Genomic DNA, 24,440 nt, shown 5'->3' with positions numbered 1-24,440 from the left:
GTTGCAATATCTTTGAGGGAAAGAACTATGTTTGACCTGACCATAATTATTTCACTACTGGCTATGAAGTAGTTACAATCTTAGAAATAAAAAGGAGCTTAGAAATATGTTAGCAATCAGGGAACTAGAAATAATCTAGTTCAATTTTCCTGCTTTACAGATGAGGACACTGAAACTCAGGGATGCTGAGAAAACTCAGAGTTAGTTTTCTGATAATTAAGCACTCACTAATCCATTACAAGAGTTACTGCTGCACTGGAAACTCTAGGTTGAGCTGTACTTCTCAAACTAACATGCATGATCCCAGAAGGAGTGTCAGGAGAACGTCAGAAATGCAGGTTCTGATTCAGTAGGTCTGGAATAGGGCTTGAGGTTTGGCATGTCTGAATAGCTAGCTCCCAAGGGACCAAATGAGTAGCAAGGATTACAATTCCTTTCCAGACAAAAGGGTACAAATAGTGTGTCTTGGATTTATCATTCTGCCAAAGTAAAGAAAGAGCATTCAATATTTTACATAAAAATCAAAGGGAAGGCCCTGGCCAATTGGCTCAGTGGTAAAGCATTGACCTGCCGTGTAGATCTCCTGGGTTTGATTCCTGGTCAGGGAACACTGGAGAAGCGACCATCTACTTCTTTACCCCTCCTTCTCTCCCCCCCCTCCCCCGCTTTATTCTCTTCCTCTATCTTCTCCTCCTGAAGCCATGGCTTGATTGGTTTGATGAATTGGCCCCAGGCACTGAGGATAGCTCCATAGGCCTTGGCCTCAGGCACTAAAAAGTAGCTTGGTTGCTGAGCAATGGAGCAGCACCCCAGATGAGCAAAGCATCAGTCCCATAGGGGGCTTGCTGGGTGGACCTCAGTTGGGATGCATGCTGGAGTCTATCTCTCTAATTCCTCTCTCTCAATTTAAAAAATAAAAAGAAAATCATAAGAGAAAAGTAGAGAAAATACTGGATAAATCAGTCCCTAAAGAATAGGGAGGCACTGTCATTGACAAGCTATTCAGGTATCTCTCTACCCACTTAATTCATTTGATCAAAACTAATTCCTATACAAAGGATCATATGATTAACTACCAGCTGCCCCTGATAAATAACATAAATATTGGTGTCCCTGGTCCTTTGATATTAGTCATTATTTGTGATTTACTTTGCCCTTTTCTTTGAGAATAAGAGGCAAATAAGGGAAAAGAAAAAAAAGAAAGAATTTTATTATTATTATTTTTACAGAGACAAGGACAGATAGGGACAGACAGATGACAGGAAAGGAGAGAGATGAGGCACATCAAGTCTTTGTTGTGACACCTTAGTTGTTCATTGATTACTTTTTCATATGTGCCTTGACCAGGGGGCTACAGCAGATTGAGTGCCCTTGCTCAAGCCAGAGACTTTGAGCTCAAGCCAGTGACCTTGGGCTTCAAACCAGTGACCTTTGGGCTCAAGCCAGCGACCATAGGGTCATGTCTATGATCCACGCTCAAGCCAGCAATCCCATGCTCAAACTGATAAGCCCACGCATAAGCCAGTGACCTCAGGGTTTTGAACCTGGGTCCTCTGTGTCCCAGTCCAAAGCTCTATCCACTGTGTCACCATCTGGTCAGGCAGAAAATATTTAAACAAGTCAATTTGTTTCTTTTTATTATGTTGTTGTTTAGCAATTTAATGCAATGGTTTTGAGTGATAATTCTGAGATGTTTTAAATTAAAGAGAGGCAGGAGAGTGAGAGAAAGAGACTGAACCGTTAGTCTGCTAATGGCTGCTGACCTGCTAACAAAAGACTTCTCACATTCCTGTTTTGCCTGTTGGAATTTTAGATTAATTTTCAGGTGGCAGGTGGCTATATCTACAGTTTATTTTAGCCAGGCACTATCTAAGTCATGGAGCCTTTACTTGTTTCCACATAGTCTTTCTAGACTGCTGCCCACTGCCAATCCGCAGCAGTGGATATTTCTTTTTTTTTTTTTTTTTTCATTTTTCCAAAGCTGGAAACGGGGAGGCAGTCAGACAGACTCCCGCATGCTCCCGACCGGGATCCACCCGGCATGCCCACCAGGGGGCAATGCTTTGCCCCTCTGAGGCATCGCTCTGTTGCATCCAGAGCCATTCTAGCGCCTGAGGCAGAGGCAACAGAGCCATCCCCAGCGCCCGGGCCATCTTTGCTCCAATGGAGCCTCGGCTGCGGGAGGGGAAGAAAGAGACAGAGAGGAAGGAGAGGGGGAGGGGGAGGGGTGGAGAAGCAAATGGGCACCTCTCCTGTGTGCCCTGGCCGGGAATCGATCCCGGGACTCCTGCATGCCTGGCCGATGCTCTACCGCTGAGCTAACTGGCCAGGGCCAATGGATATTTCTTTATGAGACTCTGCTATCCCTGAGCTGGCCCTGATTTACTGTCTCCCACTCTTTTGCCTATAGTTCATGTCAGTTCTTTCAGAATACCTCTTCCTTTTCTTTTCCCCCTACTTGGTGCATAAAAACACTTGTTAAATTTTGGACAGTGGACATGCTGTCATTCCTACCTAGCCATGCTGCCGATAGTTTAGACTCCATCCCAAGATTAGTCTTTTGTTTAGCATTCTTGGTTCAATAAAACCTCACTTAAAAGAAGAGTTCAGTTACGGAAATTAAAGATTTTAGTTCAACATGAGGATAAGAGAACAGTTAAAATTAAGGGATAAAATGTTTTATGATGTCTGAAGTTTTACATTTTAAAATTATATTCTTATACCCATAAAATCAGGTTATTCAGTAAGCTCTCCAGGTGTTTGCAATATACCGTATTACCCCATCTATAAGATGCACCTTAATTTGGGGGCCTGAAATTTGAAAAAAAAAATGTATTATAGAAAGTTATTCAACTCAAGTTTTATTTATCATAAAATTCACAGAACTCCTCACTGTAAAAACTCCCATTATTAGCTTATCCTCATCTGTGTCTGATGTCGAATCATGGTCTTCAACAATGAGCACAAAAACAAGTGCTGAAAAAGCGGGAAATGCAGGTAAAAAACGTCTACAACCACTGTATAAGATGCATCCATTTTCTAGACCTCAAATTTTTTGAAAAAATGTGCATCTTATACACGGGGAAATACGGTAACAGCTCAGTCCTGTGCTGACTCAGCAGCTTCAAGGTCATCAATGACTGTGCCTGTTAGTCAATTCCTGCAAAGTGGTCAATGTGATTTGAAATTAGGAGCTATTTCTGATGTCAACATAAGCAATTTTGACTGTCTTCTCGTGAGCTCATTAACTGCTCAGGGATCACCTTACAAATAAGGAATCCTCCTAATGAGTCCATTAAATTTTGTCACCTGGGCATGACTCTGATTTGGTGACATGTGCTTCCATTTCTAGATTTCCCAATTATGTGCAGCATCACTCTCTAGCAATAGATAGTGGCTTTGTAAGTCATTTGACCAATCTGAGCACCTATTCTTGTGAACAGGGATGATCCTGACATCTCACAGGACACTGTAAAAATTAAATAGTGTAAAATTCCTGTTACAGAAGAGAAACTTATACATGTAAACTGGGTGGTGGTTATAAGCATTCACCTTATAAATATCATTGACATACAAAAGAATTTAAATAACTTGCCTTTGGCTTTCTAACGAGTATGAGTGTGGCCTTCACAGTAGCGCTTTGTATCTCAATTCTTTGAGCTATCTAGAGAGACTGGTGCAGGCATTCATATAAAAGTTCCTGTAGAACGCTACAGCTGTTCTGAGGTACCTAATGCATCCTTCATCATATGCTCTTATAGTTCCCCAGTTCTTAATATCTGGAGATAAACTGAGCTTAAATAAGTTACCCATGTCTGTGGTTACCTCTCCTTTCCCCTTTTGATTATTAATACCCCTGACTGACAGAAAGCCTTGTAATGAATGAGCTGATGACATTTAGAATGCATCTCAAGAATGCTCTGCATTAAATAGAGGTTTGCTCTAGTTGAAATTTTACTATTTGGTCTACTCTTAGGTGCTTTGGAGGCTAATACATATAGTATAAATTTCACAGGAATACTTATTTTGAGTTCCAAACCTCAAACTTATGAATGAAAAATTTAAAGTTGAGACTATACTAGAAAAGTAAAAATTTTCTTTTGTTTAAATGGCAGGGGGCTTCAGTAACTAAAACTCTTCAGTTTTTGTTCTGCCTGGTGCTAAAGGTCTTTTGGTTTAGAAGGTGACTTTACTACAGTTTTCTTCCTAAAGCCACTCTGATTGCTTCATCTTTAGAAATGTTACCCATCACTTCTCAAAGCAGAATTCTACTTTACACGACCTCACTCTGTACTAAACTTGACATCACAGGGGTGTCACAAACCAGACAGTATTTCTTTCCCCTTATGATGCCCACCGCTGGAGGGGAGGGAAGCAGCCAGTGCTATTTAGAACAGAAAGAGGCTGTTTAATTTAAAAAATAATCACAACTTTCTTCTGGCATTCTGCACCTGAGCTTCTGAGGAGCAATTTGGCTTGAATAATTAATCGGTCACCTCTTTAGCCCAAAGTTTTTACCCACATCACTTCACTTAGCTTCGTAAATGAACATGTCAAAGAACTGCCGAACAGTAAATCTGGCTACACTCTGCACTCTGAGAAATGGTAAATGACAAGTTCTACTCCTAACACTGCAAAACCACCTTTAATTCTTGGAAATAATCAATTAGGATTTGTGAATAGTGCTTGTTCTGAGTGATGGAACTACTAATGATAAAATCTATTTTATTAGTATTTTTAATGCCTTTCTTATAAGTCTGTAGAGGGATGTTTGCCCTATTTTCCTTCCTTTTAAGAAATGTGATGAGCATCATTTCATTTTCTAATTCTTTGTAGCTACGTTTTCAATGAGCACTTTTAATTAAAGCTGTTGCTAAGGAGAATGTGTTGCGACACACATCTGAGGCGATTTTGCTGAAATCAGCTTTTAAAGTCCACAGAGCCTTCTGCTTTGCAGCAGGAGTTGAATACATCTGGTGGTTTGATACATATAAAAGCTGCCCAGAAAAAAATGTTTGCACTGTAAATGTGAAGTGTCACCGCTATTAGATTCCTAGTTTGATGACTTAGAGCACTTTGGAAGTGAAGGTGCCATTGTAATTTATTCCATATTTTTGTAATTCTTCAATGTTAGAAACCAGGTACTCCCAGGTGATGGGTGTTGATAGGCTAAAGCGAAAGGTTTAAAAATAATTATAAAACTTCACTGAGAATATGAACATGTCTCAGAGATTTTTCTGCCAGACTTATTTTCTACAAAATTTTCTGGAAGCAAGGATATGAGAATTTTCTAGAGGGGATGATGGGTTCCCTGAGAAAGGTTGGTTCTTCCTTCTCTGTAGGTCTATGTTTGGGATCAGAAGCTTCAGTGACAAATTCTGGTTTTGTTCTCAGTTTCAGAAAGGCACTGTCAGTTCAATGGCCTAGATTACAAGACAAAAATTGGAAATCAATGGAGCAATTACAGAACCGCTTCAATACCTTGACTTGATCATGTAAAGCTGCTTAGTTAGCCATAGTCTAGCGATTAGCTGTTTGGTTTTAAGTGGGATTCATTCAATCTCATATTTGGTGCGTGTCAGTCAGTGATGATTCCCAGATCAAATTTGCATATTGAAAGTACAACAAGCTTTTAGAAGTCAAATTCAATCCTAAAGCATTTTAAGAGTAAAAAGCTGTAGGCACCATGCTGCTGACAGACCCCCCCCCCCCCAGCCTTGTACCTCTCCCTCAGTCTTCCTGACTTCCTCTGGCCCTCTACTCACAATGCTCAGACAATAAGACTTTCATCTGGGCAGAGCTTTAAGTATGAACATGAGGCATAAGAATAGTAATCTAAATGATATGAAAACTGTAATAAGCAGCTCAACCTGATCTAATAAGCAGAGTAAACAGCAAGGGAAAACCTGAGAATTATGTGGGTGACTTTATACAAGTCCTTAATTAGGTTATACTTGTCCACAAGTCAGCTCAGCATATATAAGAGGTGATTAGTAAGTAAATAAGATGCTGTCTCATCAAGTGCAGCACTGCTTCCTTTTCTAAATAATCTATAGCGCCTTAGACCCAAATGAAAGAAAGTATTTGAGAAAGGACCCAATGTCTGATGTTGATCTATCTCGCCACTGTTCTTTAAGGCAGTTTTGAAAAGTTACCTGGAACCCACCCTTGTAGAAAGACACCAAAACCAGAGCTTTAGTATCTTTGTATCTTAGGATCCTTTTTATTTTATTTTATTTTTTTAGTCCCTGTGTTTTAACTTTTATGATGCATCTCTATATAAACTCTCAGGTTTCCCGGGAATGCCTCTTTTTCTTTGGTGAGGGGATGCAGTTTGGTAATATGTGGCTTGGTGTTGAGAAGAGAAGGGAACTGTCACTCACTGTCAGATTCGAATGCCTCCTTCCTGTGTCACTATTTCTTTCTGTAATGTATGAGAGTAGCTGGTTTCATTTCTATTTCACTAGGACTTGTCAAGCCTGGGAATTGAGGATGGAATACCACAAAATACTAGGAAGGGCTCAGAAAATGGTTCTATTTACAACCTAAGAAGTAATTTTACAAAGAACGCTTCCTGCCCACAGCTTCACATTTAACCAAGCTTGTCAAATAATAGTGATTTTATACCTCTACTACAAAGTTTTTAGAATCCTATAAAGAGTTAGAAACATAAGACTAATTAGCTTCCTTTTGAAACATGACTAAGGTGTGTACCAGGTACACAGGATAAAGAAACAGAACTGATGGGGAGTCCTGAGGAGCCTGGAACTGTGAACTATCTGTCATTAAATAACTGGGTGACTCTTGGAAGATAATTCAACTTGACTGGGCACCAGTTGCCTCGTTTATAAAACAGCTAGAGAGATTTGGAATTATTTAGTATTTTTTAAGGCTGGCTGAACAGTAGAATAGCCTGGCTAACTTTTAACAAATCCTTAGATGTCAGTTTCTATCCCGGACCAATGAAGGAGATTCTGGGGAGACTCTTTGTATGGGTATTTGTAGGACCTCCCCCACCCAGTGATCCTGAGCCTCCAAGCTGAGAACTAACCATTTCTTTGGTGTCCAGCGTTCTGTGACATTATGCTGTACTACTTATGTGGTGACACGGGTATACAATGTTCCTGAGCAGATGTAGTTTTAATGATTTTTATAAAAATTAAAGCAATTTTAATAATGATTCTCTTTTCTCCAACTGTGTCTTCTACCAAACTCCAGCAGAGTCTGCCTCACATTTTGTCCAGACCAATCACACGGGCATTTTGGATATCCAAGCACTTCATCTTGGGCTGTCCTAGAGTAAAAAGTTAATGTTATACCTTATTTAAAAAAAAAAAATGGTGAAGGTCAAAGTTAACCTTCCCTCTAGAGTTTTTGACCACTTTGCTAAAAACCATTTCAACTTTCCAACATTCTTGGCTGGACCAGGGGACCAAAGACATATTAAGTTAGTTGACCTGCTTAACTTAAAACTTGGCAAATAATTAATCATGGCTTTCCATCTGAAGGCTGGCACTCTTTAACAGATAGTAGTTGCTGATTTTCCCTTTGTCTAAACTGCGTCCTTGTTTGTTGGAGAGGACAAGAGATTAGATTGGTGCAGAATGACCACCCTGCCTGATGAAACAAGACATATGACTTACAGACAACTCAACTCCTTTGTCTGGATAGGAGAATTAGAATACTTCGAGGAAAAATATTCTAAGTGGACAAAATGTGCATTGTGTCTGGTGAATAGCAGGGACTCCTACTTGTTAACTATTTGATTGTAATAAAAAGGAACACTGGCTTCTGTTTGTTGATAAGATTAAAAAAAAACCAGTTTCTCCTCATAGTGACTGCTCTGAGACCATCTACGTATGGTACGTGAGACCTAAACTCAGTGTAGTCACATTGCTCAGAAGAACAATGCTTAAAGTTTAATGCTCTGCACTTGTCTTGAAATTCTCAACAATGTTATCATTGAATTTGTGTTTGTAAGTGCAGTCTGATGGCACAATGGAGGACGTGCAGAGGGCTTGGAGCCTCGGCTCACACATGGTCCATAGTCACACATCCCACCTCCCACTGCCTCCTTGGGATGGGACCTCAGTTACCTGCTCCTGCCTCTGGCATCCCTGCCAGACTAGCTTGCCCTCTCCAGCCTACTGCACGGGGTAGACAAGATTAGGTTCCATATCACCCTATATGCCTGGCTGGGAGCTGGGTACAGAGAAAGAAAGGATCAGAGTTGGGTATGTGCTTTGTAGTATTTCATGGCAGGGCAAGGAGCTGGCTGTCCTTGCCTTAGGCTGGTAGTGCCATGATGTGTTTTATAGGCAAGTTGGTGGGAAGTCTCATTCACACCAGATACTGAGCACATTCCAGTGGGGAGATGGCAGTCCCTTGGGGGTTTCCTATCCACTGAAGATTGGGGCTGTCAGCCACAGGAAGGGAGGATTGATTTTTCTGCTCCTGTTGAGGGCTTACATTTTTATTTTCCCCTGGGTTCCACAAGTCATGCAATTGACCTTGCTTACCCTGTTTTCCAACAGACAGCTCTGGGTTCCATAGAGCTATGTGGGGCCTGGGGAGGGCTGTTAAAGTCCCATGTCCATATGTATCCTCTCTTTTAGAACAAAGGGATGAAACTTGAATATCTTCAAGTTTTTTCTCTACTGTTAACTATCATAATATACATATATCATATATTAGCTGTGTGACATGAGGCAAATTACTTAATTTTTCTGGGCCTTAGTATATTATTCTGTCATATAGAAATAATACTACTGTCATAAACATGAAATAAGCTAACATATATAAGTACATGGCACATAGTTAGATGTTCAATTAATTTTAGTTGCTATTATTACAGTTGTCATTATTATTTACTATGGACCCTGGAAGCAGTTACAAAAGTATTTTGATCAATACTTTGAAGGATATACATTCTAACAAACATGTTTGGGGTTCTAGTCTCCAGGTTTCTAAGGGTTTCTCAAATTCACTGGAAATTTTTAGGAGGAAAAAAATGTCAGGTAGAGGAAAATTATATAATGAGAAGGAATCTTGGCTTTGTCTATCATAAAAAAGGCACAAGTGCTATACCCACAGAGGGTGTCTAATTGTTGAGGTGTGTAGTGAATAAAATAGAGGACAATGAGGTAACAGTACTTCATTTTTTGTTTTGCTAGAATGAGCAGGTACAGGAGACTGATTCAATGTCAAGGTAATAGTGTATAAGGGGATAGTTATAAGCCACATATCTCTGGTTAGTGATGAGCTGGTGTCCACAGTGGCAGCTTCCTGACAGTGACTGTCACTAATGCCAATGTATGGAGCCTGCTACTCCTGCAGAAAAATTTGAAGATATCTTTGGATTTTCGTAGGTAAAGGAAGCTGCCTCACTGCACCATCACTTTGGTTTTCCTGAATATACTGAGTACTAGCTCTACACTAGACGATTTTATATTCTCTCTAAACCTTATAAACATCCCATAAGGCAATCATGCCTATTTTTATAGATAACAAATCTTGAAGCTCATCTAATTAACTAGTTTAACCAAGACTTCTAGCTAGTCAAGAGAGTGAGCTCTATTTGATACAGTCTATCTGACTTCAAGATTATGCATCTTATTTTAATTGATGGAAAAGCTTCTCTTGTAACTATAGTAAATGAACTCTTAGTAGGAGTAATAACATGGCAAAACATTTAGCTTTAATACCAGGTACTGTTCTAAGCACTTACTTGACACTGATTGATTTAATCCTTGCTGTGGCCCTATAAAGTAGGAATTACTACTTCCATTTTACACTGGTGCACTGGAAAGTTAAGTCAACTAGACAAAGTCACACAGCTGAAGAGTGACAGGCCAGGCCATCAACCCAGCAATGTGGCTTCAAAGTCTGTGCCCAACCATTAGGCAAGGGCATCAAAACTGGAATTATTTTAAAGGTTAACAGAAAGAGTATAATTTAACTTTCTAAAATAATATTCTAAGACATACATCCAAGTGTATGTCCTTCAAAGTGTTAATAAAAATATTTTTTTCAGCCCTGGCACGGGGTGCAGTGGATAGCCTGCTGCCCCGAAGCACCGAGGAAGCCAGCTCAAGCTGTGGGTCACTGGCTAGAGCCCGGAGTCCCTGATCCGAGCCTCAGTCAAGGCACATATGAGGAGCAATCAATGGTACAATGAAAGAGAAACAATGAGTTGATGCTTCTCTCTCTCTTTGCTCCTCCCTTTCTCTCTCTCTGTTAATTTTTAAAAAAAATTTTTAGAGCCTGAAGCAAATAATAATGATAATAATAAACATAGCAGTTAAAATTAATTTTATATTATTATGTAGCAAGTGATATTGTGCCAAAGCATTTATATATGACATCTCATTTAGTACTTATGATGGTAGTATTATTATTCCTGAATAATAGAATAAATTACTGAGGTCCAGAGAACTTACTGTTTCCCATGTTACATGATGGTTCTGGGGAAAACTTAAGACTGTCTGCAACCAGATCCTGCACTTTTGTCTATTGAACTACATTCTTCTAGAATTTTCAGTGGCGGAAAACTTTAGATTCAGACAATAGATGTAATTTTTTAAAAAACTAGCAGAAGTCATTTGTGACTATGTCCTACATTTTTTGAATTGCAGGTACTTGAAATTAATTTTTGGTTAAAAGTATTATTTGATTAAAAACAGGGTTGTTCTTCTTTTGTGATCTATAATTTGTATAAAATCAGTCTCCAAAACACATCCTAGTCACTGACGGCATCATGGTTAATTAGAATCTCCCCAAGTGATCACTTTGGAGGGACACTCTTACTTATGAGCTCGATATTTGACAAATGCTGCAGGCTAACAGTGGAAATAATGACCAGAAGCTTACCATGTGCCTCTGAGCTTGTGACTTAGTGCTCAGCTGCACCATTCAAGCACCCTGTGAATTGGTATACCAATTCACTGGGTATACCAATCTAATGATTATTGCCTACTGAGCCACTTCATCTTCTGTGGTACTTTACTTATTGGGAGGATGTACATGACTTTTAATTCATGGATTGTTTCAGAGGACCCACACTGTATATGGTACCATCCATACTGTGAATGGGGACTGTGCTGAGTTGGGGACCGTGCTGAGTCGGGAACCCTTAATGATCCGGGGTGGGTGAATATATCCTTTAAGTGGATGTGGAAGGAAGTTACCATTTTCATTCCCTTGGCTCTGTGCAGACCAAGACCAACCCTTTATCTCTTTTGGGGATGCACACAGCATCCTCTTCTTTACAATATTGCTTAACACTGGTTTAAATCTAATTTATAGCTCAAAATAAATTTTTTTTTTAGGGAAGAACTCTGAGAACAGCTCAGTCAGCTATTCTTGGTGAAGAAACTACTACAGTGGGGAGGGAAAAGGAAAAAGACAAGAGAGGTGGCTTTATTGTACATTTCTAGCCTGTAACTGGTGTGAAGTGACTTCTCTTGCATTTGGTAGGATGTTTCTCTAAGCAAAATTTCTCCTCCAAACTTGGAAACCTCTGTGGCATGTCTAAGAACAGCCACCTCTAACTGCTCCATGCTCGACAAACTCTTTTTATTAACAGAAGCAAGCTTGTTTGAATATAGCATTTCAAGAATTTCCAAAAACAGGATATACTTTCCTCCTGGCAAAATATGACAGCCAAGTTGGGAGAGGTCCATGATGAAAACCAAAATTTAGATGTGACAATTCTTAGAAGTAAAATGTGTTTATTTTCTAAAGGCTATTTTCCAAAGAAAAATGCTTTTCATATGGAGCTCTTCCATTGAGAACATTATTGAACACAGCTGCCTGGAGGAAAGCACTCAATTTGGATGTCAAGATCTTTGATAGAACAGAGCAGAAAATAGTCTGGCATGACCATTCTGCTTTGAATCGAGAGAAATGCTAGTTACCAACAGAACAAAAGAGAGACTTAATGGTAAGATATTTTTACCAAAGGAGTTAGAGAAACATGTCTTAACAGATGACATCCAGAAAGTAAAGCAATAAGTAGTGGGTAAAAAGCTACTTGTTATTATTAATAAAAATAATAGTCATGTGTCTGATCTCATACTAATTGTTTTAAAATCCTTGGAGGAAGGTGTGTTTGCCTCATTTTATATAGAGAAAGAGCAGAGACACAGGGAGGCAAGGTAATTGCAGCAAGTTACCCAGTCAGGAAATGGCAGAGTTGGGACTAGATCCTAAAACCAAATCTCCAACTCTTTATCATTCTTTTACAGGACTTGAGACAGAATTTGGAAAGTGACTGAAAGCTTTTCTGATTACCATGGCTTTGTTGGAATGGCCACCTCCTTGGAATTCAATGGTCCCGAAAGCATCTGTTGGACTGAGTTGAGTGTGCTTGCTGATGGACCATTTCTCAGACTGGATGTCATTTCGTGAGAGGCGACTCTCATTTTTCTCATTTTGAAGAATAGAGATACTGGGAGTGAGGCCGACATGCTGGCCAATTAGACGCCCACAGCAACACCTATAACATAAGAGGTCAAAGTCAACTCATTGTATTACCCATGATTGGAATACATACTTAAGGCAGGAGAATCTACAGACAGTAGCAAGCCAGTGAGTCGATTATCAGGTGGAATCCCATAATGTGGTTGTATTAGGCAAATGGCAAACTAGGGATATATATCTGGTATATATACCTTTCCTTTTCTGTCCCCTCCTCATTTTCCTTTAGCTGTATAAGCTGTAACAAGTATCCTGTCCTCCTCTACTCACCTTTTCACACCTGCCATATAGTTCAGGATTGGAATCTGAGAACAAAAACTCTGTAGGTTTTTTTTATTTCTCACTCCTCCCATCTATCAACTCTTGCAGGAAGGACACTGAACAGCTTCAAGGGAAGGATTTTAACATGTACATTTAAATGAGGAATCCCACTCATATGTGAGTCATAGCCTAACTTGTCTTTTCCAAATTGACATTCACTGTCAAATAGCCAATTCTGAGGGAAAAAAATTCTGCAGCTTAAGTGTTCTTGAAGAAACAATGAAAGAATTATTCACAAGATATTCAAAAACAAAGTTTGTTCCTTGCAGCATAAAAATGTCCTTCAGACTTTACTACCACCACTATTATAATTATTACTAATACTACTAATGCATAGTTACCAATTATTGAATGCTAACAATGTGGCATTCATTTTACAGGTAAAATGTTATAATTTTGAAGGTTAGGTAATTTGCTCAAGGTTACACAGTCTATATTTTAAACTATTTTATTACATTGCCTTTTCTAAAGGGCATTTCCAGACATTGATATGTTACTTTATCCCAAATACTTTCCACCTTATATTCTGCTGATCTTCAAGAAGGAAAGTGAGATACTAAAAATATGCTTGGATAGGAATCTGAAAGTCTGCAGTCTAATTAGTAATCTAGGAGTCATTTATTTAAAAATCACTTTTCCACTATAGCAAAGCATGCTGGTACAAACTAAGCATTTTGATAAAATGCTTAAAAGGAAAAACCAGTAGCTGTACTAAAAATGTAGTCTATAACTCATTCTTAGATACAGTGATTAATTCTTTCCCCAATGGTATTTCTGTTATTCTGTATAAAATCTTAGAGAATTAACTGCAGAGATAGCATATTAATTGATGTGCATATATATGATTGCTTCAAAGATGTCCAGACATGATGGAATTAATCTTTAATTTCACATTGGTCTACATGTAATGGATAGTGATTACTATTGAAGTCCTGTTTTCACTGTTGCTACTTCACGTTCTCAGTACATTGTAAAGATAGTGAGATTACCTATGGGGGTCTTTGGTGCTGGGGATGATGTGAACACATTCTCTTTTATAAAATGCTCTTTCTATCCAGGACTTCTGAGCCTAAAAAAAACACAGAAAAAAAAAGCAGAAGAGTAAAGGTGAACATCATCTTTAAGTATTTGGGACTAGGCAGTAGAATTTCAGAATCACATAGTTGTCTAGTATTTCATAAACTGAACTAAAATTGTGGTTACACATACAAACACTGCATATAAAAAAATCATTCACTCCCAGAACATGGTGATTAAGTTGTTTAACATTCTAATATTGAGAGTTAAAGAGTATGATCATAATTTAAAAAAGCTAATGATAGAACTACATACAAAATTATGATTTTTGAAGGATGGAAAAACAGTGCTATTTACAGAGAAAATAAAAAATATAGAGCAGCATGCTTGCAACCCTACAGACAACAATTTTTCAGTTGTGGGAAAATATACAGTTGACACCTGAACAAAACAACTATGTGAGTCCACTTATATGTGGGTTTTTTTCAATAAGTACTATAAATGTATTATCTTTTTCTCACAATTTTCTTAATAACATTTCATTTTCTTTAGTTTACTTTATTGTGAGAACAAGTATATAATAACAGAACAAACAAAAGAAGTATTAGTTGACTATGTTATCGGTAAGGCTTCCAGTCAACAATAATTTTTGGGGAAATCAAAGTTTTACTCAGAGTTATGACTGTGCAAGAAGTTGGCTCCTTTAAACCTTGCTTTGTTCAGGGTTAAGCATATATCTAAACAAGTATAGTTTTCATGGCTGACAGATATTCCTTGTAGAGGGGAGAAAAATGGTGAAGGAATTACATAACTGAAAAGCCCTACTCCATTGCCATGCTTTTTCTAAAATCTAAATTAGCAGTGCTTAAATATGGAGGGGGGGGGAAAGGAAATGGATACATAAGGAAGATAAATGTCCTCATAACAGTCCAAAATTTCACAGATATGCCTATGGAAGGAAGTAAGATGGCATGTTTTCCTGCATCCCACATGTCTTTCAGCACAGTAAATAAAGCTTCTTAGAAGGGCATTATTGGAACTGTGCACCCAGAAGTCTGGCCACTAAGATTGGGCCCCCAGAAAGATAAAGGCAGTTCTGGAAAACTGTACCATCTTTGTTCCAAAGCAGAGTATCCACCCTGCATCTTTTTACCCCTTTCTTTACCAGCATTTGAAATAGCCAGAGGAGTCTCTTATGGAATCCAGTAAGCTACTCAACAGTTCTCTAAGTGTTTAAGATGAAAGTTGCTATAGTAACTTATAATGATATTTCTATCTGGTATCATCTTCTTCCTAACCCAGCACCAGGACTAAATTCATACTCTTAAAATATACAGGGCCAAAGAGCAACGAAGCTGTTTACTTGGCCTGTCTCAGTGATTGGTATTAACTGTGACAAGCCCCCATTGATTGATATTGACTCTGCCAGGACCCAAATGTCTGTATAAATTGTGCTAAGGTCTGGTTAGCCCTCCACCCCTTAATTGTGCATCTCCCCCTTCTCTCAAAAGAGTTTCCACAAGCATGTGGCAATGAAGGCAGGGGTTGTCTAACCTTATGACAGCGCACACTTTAACAGTAGCAACAGAGGGTATAAAAGAACAGCATCCTGTTTCAGTCATAGTCAAAATCAGGCCACATAATTTCTGAGTGTTTGTTTATGCATTGCCCATATGGGAAGGAGCACCTGCCATGTCTCAGAGATCCTTGGGTCCAGGTGGCCCTCTGCACCCTCACACCACAAATGCAACATTTGCAGTTCTATTTGTCAGCTGGGTATGAAAAAAGTTCCAGTGTCTATTCTCAAAGATTTTTCTTTTCAAATATGTAGGAAAAGCTTGTGGCTACATCTTTGCACCAGGTAGGAGCTTAGCAGTGTAGATGACAACCAGTTTTTATCTCTCTAAACAGCCTGTAAATTAAACTATTCTTAGGCTGTGATTTTTCCTAGACACTGAATACTTTCATTGATAACATCTCTTGGCAGAAAGATGGTAAAAATATTCCTCACTGGACATTTGAGACCAACTTTCCCTACACCTTGGGGAGCAGAAAAGAGTGCACTGCCTTTTTTATCTGTGGCCCACTTTGGCTAGGATTCAGAAGGACCTTTTGGGGGAGCACCTGGGAATTTCAGAGGGTACTGATCAATAATCTCTGAGCAAAAGCGGGATGGCAATGTCATGAGCAGAGCATGAGGTTCGGAGTTAGAAAAAGCGGGGTGAATGGCACTCAGCAGCATGGACAAAGTCATATAATTTCTTTTTTTCCCTCAGTTTTCTTTAGCTATAAAATGGGCACAACAATAATGCTTGGAACATGGAATTATTATGATTATGATTTGAGAATTGTGGTTGTACTTCAAACAGAGGGATCGGTCTTGGGTTGGTTCTGGTACTAACAGTCCAGATGAAGTTTCAGATGAGAGCACTATGAAACAGCTGCAGCAGATGGATCTAGATTGATCTCACTTTGCACTGGGGATGATATGTTCTCAGAAAGCCTGGGTGACCACTAACAAGATATGTAGAAAAGTTATTTCATTTTCGAGAGCCTTTTCTATAATATGAGGATAATCACAGTTATTTTGGAGAGTTGTATTAATCAAAGAGGATGATTCAGGGAGAACACCTGGTACTTAGTAGAAACTAAATACATAATAACAATGCCTAATCTTTACTAAGGGCTCATTATGTACCTGAAATTGTATCATATATGTATTGTCTCATTAGAGCAGAGGTCCCCAAACTATGGCCCGCGGGCCACATGCGGCCCCCTGAGGCCATTTATCCGGCCCTCGCAGCACTTCGGAAGGGGCACCTCTTTCATTGGTGGTCAGTGAGAGGAGCATAGTTCCCATTGAAATACTGGTCAGTTTGTTGATTTAAATTTACTTGTTCTTTATTTTAAATATTTTATTTGTTCCCGTTTTGTTTTTTACTTTAAAATAAGATATGTGCAGTGTGCATAGGGATTTGTTCATAGTTTTTTTTTTTTTATAGTCCGGCCCTCCAATGGTCTGAGGGAGAGTGAACTGGCCCCCTGTGTAAAAAGTTTGGGGACCCCAGCCTTAGAGCCTCCTAAGAACACTGTGAGGGAAGTACTACTATTGTAACCATTTTACTAATGAAGAAACTGAGTAAGATGCACCAAATAAGTTTTAAAGATAGTTTGAACTTGAGCAATCTGACTCTAGCGTTCACACTCCTACCCACTCTGTTAAGCTGCCTCCCTAAATTGGATATTATTGACATTAAGTCCTCTTGATCTTGGCAGTGCCATCTGGGCATGCGTGGAAGTGCCTTGGTGATTTTAGAAGAGAGCTGGGCTTCTAGAGGCATGTCTTAGAACCAGTTCACACTCGCACGTTTCCTCTTCTCATTTCCCCTTTCCAGTCCCCACTGTGCTATCTGTTCTTCTCTCCTTGAGGGAAAGGATTTGGATGGGAAATCAGGAAGCTATCAGATTAAGAGAAAGAAGTAAACAAAGGGGAGAATCTTTATAATAACTACAACAGAAGAAATGTAATCACAACAGGACTTCTAATGTGAAAATTTGGGGGTCCTTGACATAGATTAGACTTTTCAAGAGCACCATAATTATTTCTCTCACTCACAGACCACAGTTTCAACTTGGAGAGCCCTGAAAGTTTTACTCAGGTGCTGTGTTAAGTGAACCTACCACAGATTGTCAACTTGTTTGTTAGTCTTTAATTATAAAGTAATTTGACTTGTGTGCAGTTTAGCAACTTAACTACCTTCTAAAAGGTAGAAAGGTACCTTATTGTTAGCAAAGAGATTGAGAATCAGTTACTATTTCTTATTATTAGCAGATTAACCATTTTCTTTGCAAAGGAACAAAAAATTGGGAGGAGGAAAAAAAATCTTTCCATCATTCATAATTGAATCAGAGTCTCTCTTTTTTTTTGAGAAGAAAAGTATAACAGAAAGAATGCATGTATTACACATGAATTAGAAATGCTACAAAATGTCATGCATAATTTATTATGCTCTATTGTGGGCTTTGCTTTATTGTGGTTTTATTCTGGTCATCAGTGTGGATGTATATTAGACTTTTAAAGTTATTTTGTTGGAGAAGGCATATTTAAAATATAATCATGGTTTAACTTGTTCTCTAAACTAATTTCCTTTTTATTTGTTCAAAGTCTTTGAACTATTCTATGTCAGGCTTTATTCTTGACTTCAACATAGAACTAAGTTAGCTCAGAATGGCTATCCTCATTGTTAGAAAGCATGAAATAGTTTTGACATGCCGTATTTCTAGCTGACCCTATATGAAGCAAAACCTCAATGGACAAAGTGTCCTAAACTCTCTTTTAAAATCTACTTTGAATGTCTTATGTGCTCTTACCATAGAAAATCACTTATGTACATTTTCCCCTAAAGGTAGAATGGTCACATCACCATGACTGAGTTTGTGATAGGCTCTTTCTTGTCTTTCTGCATTAGCAGTCATGTGTGATGTGTAAAAGGAAGTGTTTTTCAAAGGCTAATGATTACAGAATATCTTACTCAAAACAAAAAACGAGGACATTCACATTTTGAACAAAGTATAATGATTGTTCTCAAAGAAGAAAGTAAATGTAAATTGCAAACATCTAATGTACAGTCAATAAAACATCAAAATGATAGAAACAAACAAAAAAGCTGTAAATATGTTGCTTTAAAAATTAAGTTGTTTCATTTAAGCAGGTTTCAACTTTTTTTTCACAAAGACTCTGCTACAAGTGTTAGCTCCCAAACTACTTTTGACCCTTTTCACAACCCACACACCCTAGCTCCAGAAGCAAGTTCCCCGGGCAGGCACGGTTCACAAGTGCACACACAGAGTATATATTAAATCAGAAAATTTTGACCTGTGGTACTGCATTCCACCCTTTAGAGAGGTAACTTCAAAAGAAGGGCAACAACCCAGACCAGTAATTGTAAGAGTAAAAAAAGAGTCCACTAACTTGGTAGGAATACATTATGAGCAAAATTTCATTATGGTCCTCATTTTGAGGCTCTCATGTTTTCAATGTACATTTTGTCCTAATCAGAACAAAGCCTCAAAGACCCAAAGGTACTAAATCCTCTGTTCATTTTCATCCTTTGCTTTCCCTCAACATCTTCACATCTCCCCAGGCATTCCTGTGGTCCTTCTCTAGGTCCCCAGATCCAATATTGAGAAGTTGAGCAAGAGGAAAGTGAGCTGAAATCATTTTACCTGAGCACTGACTCTGGGTGGTGGAAAAGGCAGTCCCACGAGCAGCTCCTGTTGCTTTCATTTTGCTGCGTCTGGGGCTGGTCATCCCGTTAATAATGCTCTTATGACCGCCCACTGGAAAAAAAGTCACTTGCCCAGCTCTTCCCCCAAGAGACGTTTCAAGTAAGCAATGAACTTGGGCAGATTAGCCCCTTGGAATGTGCTGCTTTGGGATTAGCCTCACTAAGAGCCCCATGGACATTCCCTCACAGCCTCAAACACTGCTTGATTTGAACATCTAATCTGACGCCAGAAGACAAACAAATCCCCGGAGAGATCGGATTTAACTGGCACAAGTCCTGACAGGCTCTCCCCGCTTTTCTTTTTCCATTTTCAGAGAGAAGGCTTGTGAAAGTGTGATAAGGTGTTCTGAGTTCTGAAAAGTTCAACTTTGGAAAGCAAATCCTTCTAAAGAAACAGTGTATTAATGCTCCAAGTGGGTTGAACACACAAGCCGCATTGTTTGTTCCTCCCCAAAGAATGGCATGATAGCATTTCTTTAAAGAGGAATTGCTAAGAACTGGACATTTCAAAAGAATAGTTTGGTCCTTGAACATGAGCCCAAGTAGAATAAAGTTGGAGTTTGCCAGTGACCTTCCACGACTTCTAAAATGTCAATAAATAAAAAGACTTGTCTGATCACTCTTCTCCTGCAGCCTCTCTCCCACAATTGCAGAAGTGTGATTAGAACCCTACACTCCCCTGTTTCCCTGTTTTTAAAGAAATGAGCTATGACCACTATAGCACATGAATGTTTGTAGACTAAAAGCAGTGGCGCTGTGATGTGTTTATGTGGGGTTCCAGCTTATAGAACAGGCTCTTCCAAATATCATCCCAGAGTGAAGTTTTCATATAATAGCAGTTCTTAACTAAAGTGAACTGACTTGGGAGAAAAAACCTCTCAAATTTCAACAAGGCAAAAATACTTTTTAAATAAGTGAATATTTGAGTACTCATCTACAAAATATTAAACTCTTCCTACAGACAGAAGTTAGAGCTGAGAGGCGGTGTTCATGATCAAGTCAGTGGGCTGGATACCAACGAGGGCTATGCTATTTTGATCTTCATTTGCTCATAATCTCCTTCAAAAGTGCCTAGCATGTGTCATGAGGACACACACTGAGGGTCATAATGTAAACCGGATACCTTATTTCAAACTTGGATTAGATCCTTAGCCTTCTCCTTACCTCTCTGCTTTTTCTATTATTGATCTCCTTTAAACTCTCACATTTTCTGGTCTCTCACTTACCAAAGTTTTCCCAGAGTGGAGGAACAATAAGTTACTTAGTGTCTTGCAACTGAGAAAACATGATGATCAGTGAGAAAACATGAACATCAGACTGAGCTTTAGCATGAAACACACCATGAAGAAAGTCCCTTCACCTGCCTTCAGGGGGTGGCTACAGAATAATATGCAGTGTCAGTGACAGCCTCAGTGGAGTACACACGCTTCCTTGTACGCAGATGTGCATTCTTAACCATTTATTCTAAAGGAACCATGAGAATGATGAGCACGAGAAGATGTTCACTGCAGCATTATTTATAATACAAAAAAAAATCTGGAAACAAATTAAAGTCCATCAGTGGAAAGCTAATTAAACTAATTAAATGGGTCATGCTACTACTTTAACCTTCATCTGACTTACTTAAAATCTTAAGTTCAATCAGATATATACTGTGTCATTTAAATATGGTACACACATATATATATTTTTTACCCCATTCTTTCTCTAGTCTTGCTTAGTTTTTGCTTTTCCTGTTTTCTTTTCTAGAAATATTTGATAGGGACAGACTATGAGGCGCTTTCTACAAACTTTGTTTATACCAAAGACAAAAATATTGTCGCTAGAACCATAGCATTTTAAGTAGAGAAGAAAGCCTCAGTTAAAATCAGCACAGCAATTCTTTCATATGAGGTCACAGATTATCTCAAGATCCTTTGATTTGGGAAGGTAATTAGTTCCAAAGAGACTTGTAGCTCTGAGCCACATTGTGCATGTGGATTTCTTTTTTTAAATCTTGGTTATTATCCAACAATGCAATTCCTGACAGGCTATATTACCTGCCTGTTTCAGATATACTTTAGAGAGAATGTAGATTGAATACTAACAAGAGGAAACTCTATGTGTAAGGTAAACTGTGGTTATTCTTCACTCTTATCTTTATGCAATGACAGATTTCCTTATTCTTCCAATTCATCATTAAATAAGCACACACACACACACTCAAATAAACTATACTGAAAATTTTCCACTGGTACATAACTCAATTTTTAAAAGTAGAATCATATTTTCTACAGGTGGAAACTAGATTTTTGACATGGAAAATGTATATTTTATTGTTATAAGGATGTCCAAATCATTTTTTCCTGTGATGTTCACATTTGACAACAACAAAGCATGAAATAGAGCAGAGGTCAGCAAACATTTTATGTAAATGGCTAGATGATAAATAATTTAGGCTCTTTACAGTCCACACAGACTATGTGGCAACATTCAACTCTGCTCTTGGGGCACAAAAGCGACCTTGGGTGAGATGTAAACAAATGAGTGTGGCTCCATTCCAATAAAACAGGTGCTGCACTGGAATTGATGTGCCCTGGTCAACCCTTAGTTTAGAAAAAGGAGGTCTGTGTGATGGGGTAGTGGGGGAGGGGATGGTAATCCTAAGAGCCAGGCTTGATGGAACCATGGCACCATCACTACTCTGTCTTGGCTCTTCCTCAAGAATGTCAGGCAACTTCTCACCTAAATGCCTTTGCCCCTGTTGTTTCTTCTACCTGGAGAGTTCTGTCCTCAGAAATCCCACAACTCCCTCCCTCCACATGTGAGACCACCGAGAGACCTTCCTTGACCACACCATCTAAAGGTAGCCGGTGTCATTCTATAGTCCTTTAATTTCCTGTCCTTTCCCCTCAGCCCTCCACATTACCTGCCATTATGCATGTCTTTATGTGTTTGATTTTTGTCTGTGTCCCCCACTGGAATGTAAGTTCTTGGTGGCAGATATTCTGTTTTGTTACTGTTATCTCTCTAGCACCTACAACTGTGTTTGGAACATGGTAGGCAAACATAGGTGACTTAGGCATATCATTTGATTTGAATATCAATTTCTTACCCATGAAATGATGGCATCAGATAGACTCATGTTTCTTAAGGTAGAATTTAGGGTGGTATCCAGATGGGCATTCTTCTTTTAATAATTGGGTTTATATTAATATATAACATATAAACAATGGCTATATCTGCAACTTAACAAATAGTATTGCTTAGGAACACACATTTTTCCTTTTTTGGAGTTGTAAAGAAATGAGTCCATCAATAATATTTAATACATTAGGTTAAAAAGAATTTGTTTATAAAAGATACAATGGTATCACAAAAGTGACTGAAGTTGGAGACACAGAGGATCAACCTCTCTTAACTGTCCCTCAGGCTTCTTGTTTTTATTCTAGTGCATGGAAAGATATGTAATGTGTTTTCCAATGTTCAAAGGTGCCATTGACCTTTACAGTGAAACAATGCTAGAGAAACATGACAAAGCCAGCTGCCTCCAGAGCACGCTGACCACCATATGTTCTTCCTAGAACAAGGCATCAGGCCATCTTCTGGGCAATATCTTTTGGTGGCATCCCACTCCAGCACAATCAGATCAGTTCAGTGTTTGAAACCTTTGGGATCTGGCTCTGGAAGTATCTATTGAAATCTTTCAATTTCCCTCCAAACCTTCAAAGACATATTCTCCAGTAAACTAAATCATTGATTTTTTCCCCCTAATGCACCAATCTGTTCCACACTTTTCAACCTCGGAATACGCTGTCCCACTCACCTGCAATTCTAGCTTCCTCTTTCTGTACTCAGGAAATACCTCTTTGTTCTTTCACACTCTGCACAAAACTTTGTGTTCTTTGAGGGACATGGCTAGATAGAATAAGTCACCACAACTACTGCTTCGTATTGGACCTTGCTCAAACATCCATTAGGGGAAAAGCCATACAATATCATAATTATTTATTTTTTGACTTCAAGTTTATAATCATTTGCTGCCAATTTCTGCCACAAATACAGTTCTTGGGTCTCTTACAGCAGAACTAGAGTTTTGTAGCCTTGCCCAGGACATTTACCTTCTTCCTTCTGCTGATATACTTTCTATGGGAATATCAATCCTTTCTTCCTAATAAGTCATCTTTGGGGACTAACTTTTTATGGATTGGAATTACCTGTATTAAAATTCATTTAATACCCTCTAAACTTAAGTTATAGATACTTTAACATAAAGTTAAACTAGGTTGTATTTTTATCATCCAACTGGGAAAAGATTCAATAAATTATGCTTTATGATTACCAATGAAACTCTTCTTTTACCAATACATTGTACTGTAAAAATTATACTTAAACACATGCAGATTATTTATGTAGAAGTAATATGAATATATTCACAAATGTTAATCTAGAATTTCCATAAACAATTAAAAATATGTTTCCACATTTCTTTGAAAAATTATTTCCTCATTATGAATCAGTTAATTATTGCTTGGCAATGATAAGTTGTATTTATAGAGTATTTTACAATTCACAGGAAGTTTTCACATATAGTGTTTTATGCCATGGGGAAGGCAATATTCACAGTACCTTCCCAAGGAAGGCATTATAAGATTCAATTATACAAATAAAAATTGGGGCTTACAGAGGTTAAACATCATGCGAAAATTATACATCAGTCAGTGGCTTAGTCTGATAGACAGACCTGAAGCCCTTGTGCTTCTACTAGGGTACAGAAATATCTGCATCTTTGTACTCTGTGACTGATTTGACAGATGCTGAATGATTTTTTTCCCTTCTTTGTGGTGGAATAAGTTTGTTTCAATTTTCTGATCTTAATAAAAATGTGCACACTCTATCAAATCTAAAAGACCGCTAAAAAATTGACACGTGGTTGTAAACCTCTATTTCACAAGTACCGTATTATATTTATGGTCAAGGATTAGCTATCTGTTTTAATGTCATAGCTGTTCCACATGGTGACATAAAAATTTAGAAGCCTCACACATATATTCAGGGACTTTACTGTCTTTATTGACCAAAACCCATAACTATAATAATGCCAACCCGATAAAACTGGTCTACATCTTAAAAGATAATGATAGGATAAAGTTTACACAGAGAAGACAAAATTATGGCCAACAGAAACATGAGTCTGAGGTTTGACATACTCTTTAAGGGCCAGGAAGTTAATGAATGATAGATCATTCGTTAGAAAGCAGCACCAGTGTGATAATGTCAGCACACAACCAGTGACCAGGAGGATTTTCCATATTCATGGAGGCTGTGCCCTGAGAGCCAGAGTTTGTTTCCTGTCAC

The 24,440-nt window shown here is 38.5% G+C and overlaps 1 protein-coding gene across 6 annotated transcripts in view; it reads right to left on the bottom strand.

Annotated features, from left to right (window-relative positions):
- Nucleotides 1–24,440, bottom strand: part of TRPM3 (transient receptor potential cation channel subfamily M member 3) — a 541,722-nt gene that overhangs the window by 264,186 nt on the left and 253,096 nt on the right. For all 6 annotated transcript variants that reach the window (XM_066367997.1, XM_066368000.1, XM_066368001.1 and 3 more), the window contains exons 2-3: nt 13,788–13,867; nt 12,292–12,496 (exon numbers count right to left, since the gene is read on the bottom strand). In XM_066367997.1, coding sequence (XP_066224094.1) covers nt 12,292–12,496; nt 13,788–13,867 — 285 coding nt within the window. The remainder of the gene's footprint in view (nt 1–12,291; nt 12,497–13,787; nt 13,868–24,440) is intronic.

This window comes from Saccopteryx leptura, chromosome 2, assembly GCF_036850995.1.
Source record: "Saccopteryx leptura isolate mSacLep1 chromosome 2, mSacLep1_pri_phased_curated, whole genome shotgun sequence".
NCBI classification, from domain to species: domain Eukaryota; kingdom Metazoa; phylum Chordata; class Mammalia; order Chiroptera; family Emballonuridae; genus Saccopteryx; species Saccopteryx leptura.
Note: the sequence above shows the minus strand (reverse complement) of the source record. Positions and strands in the feature narration are given on the sequence as shown.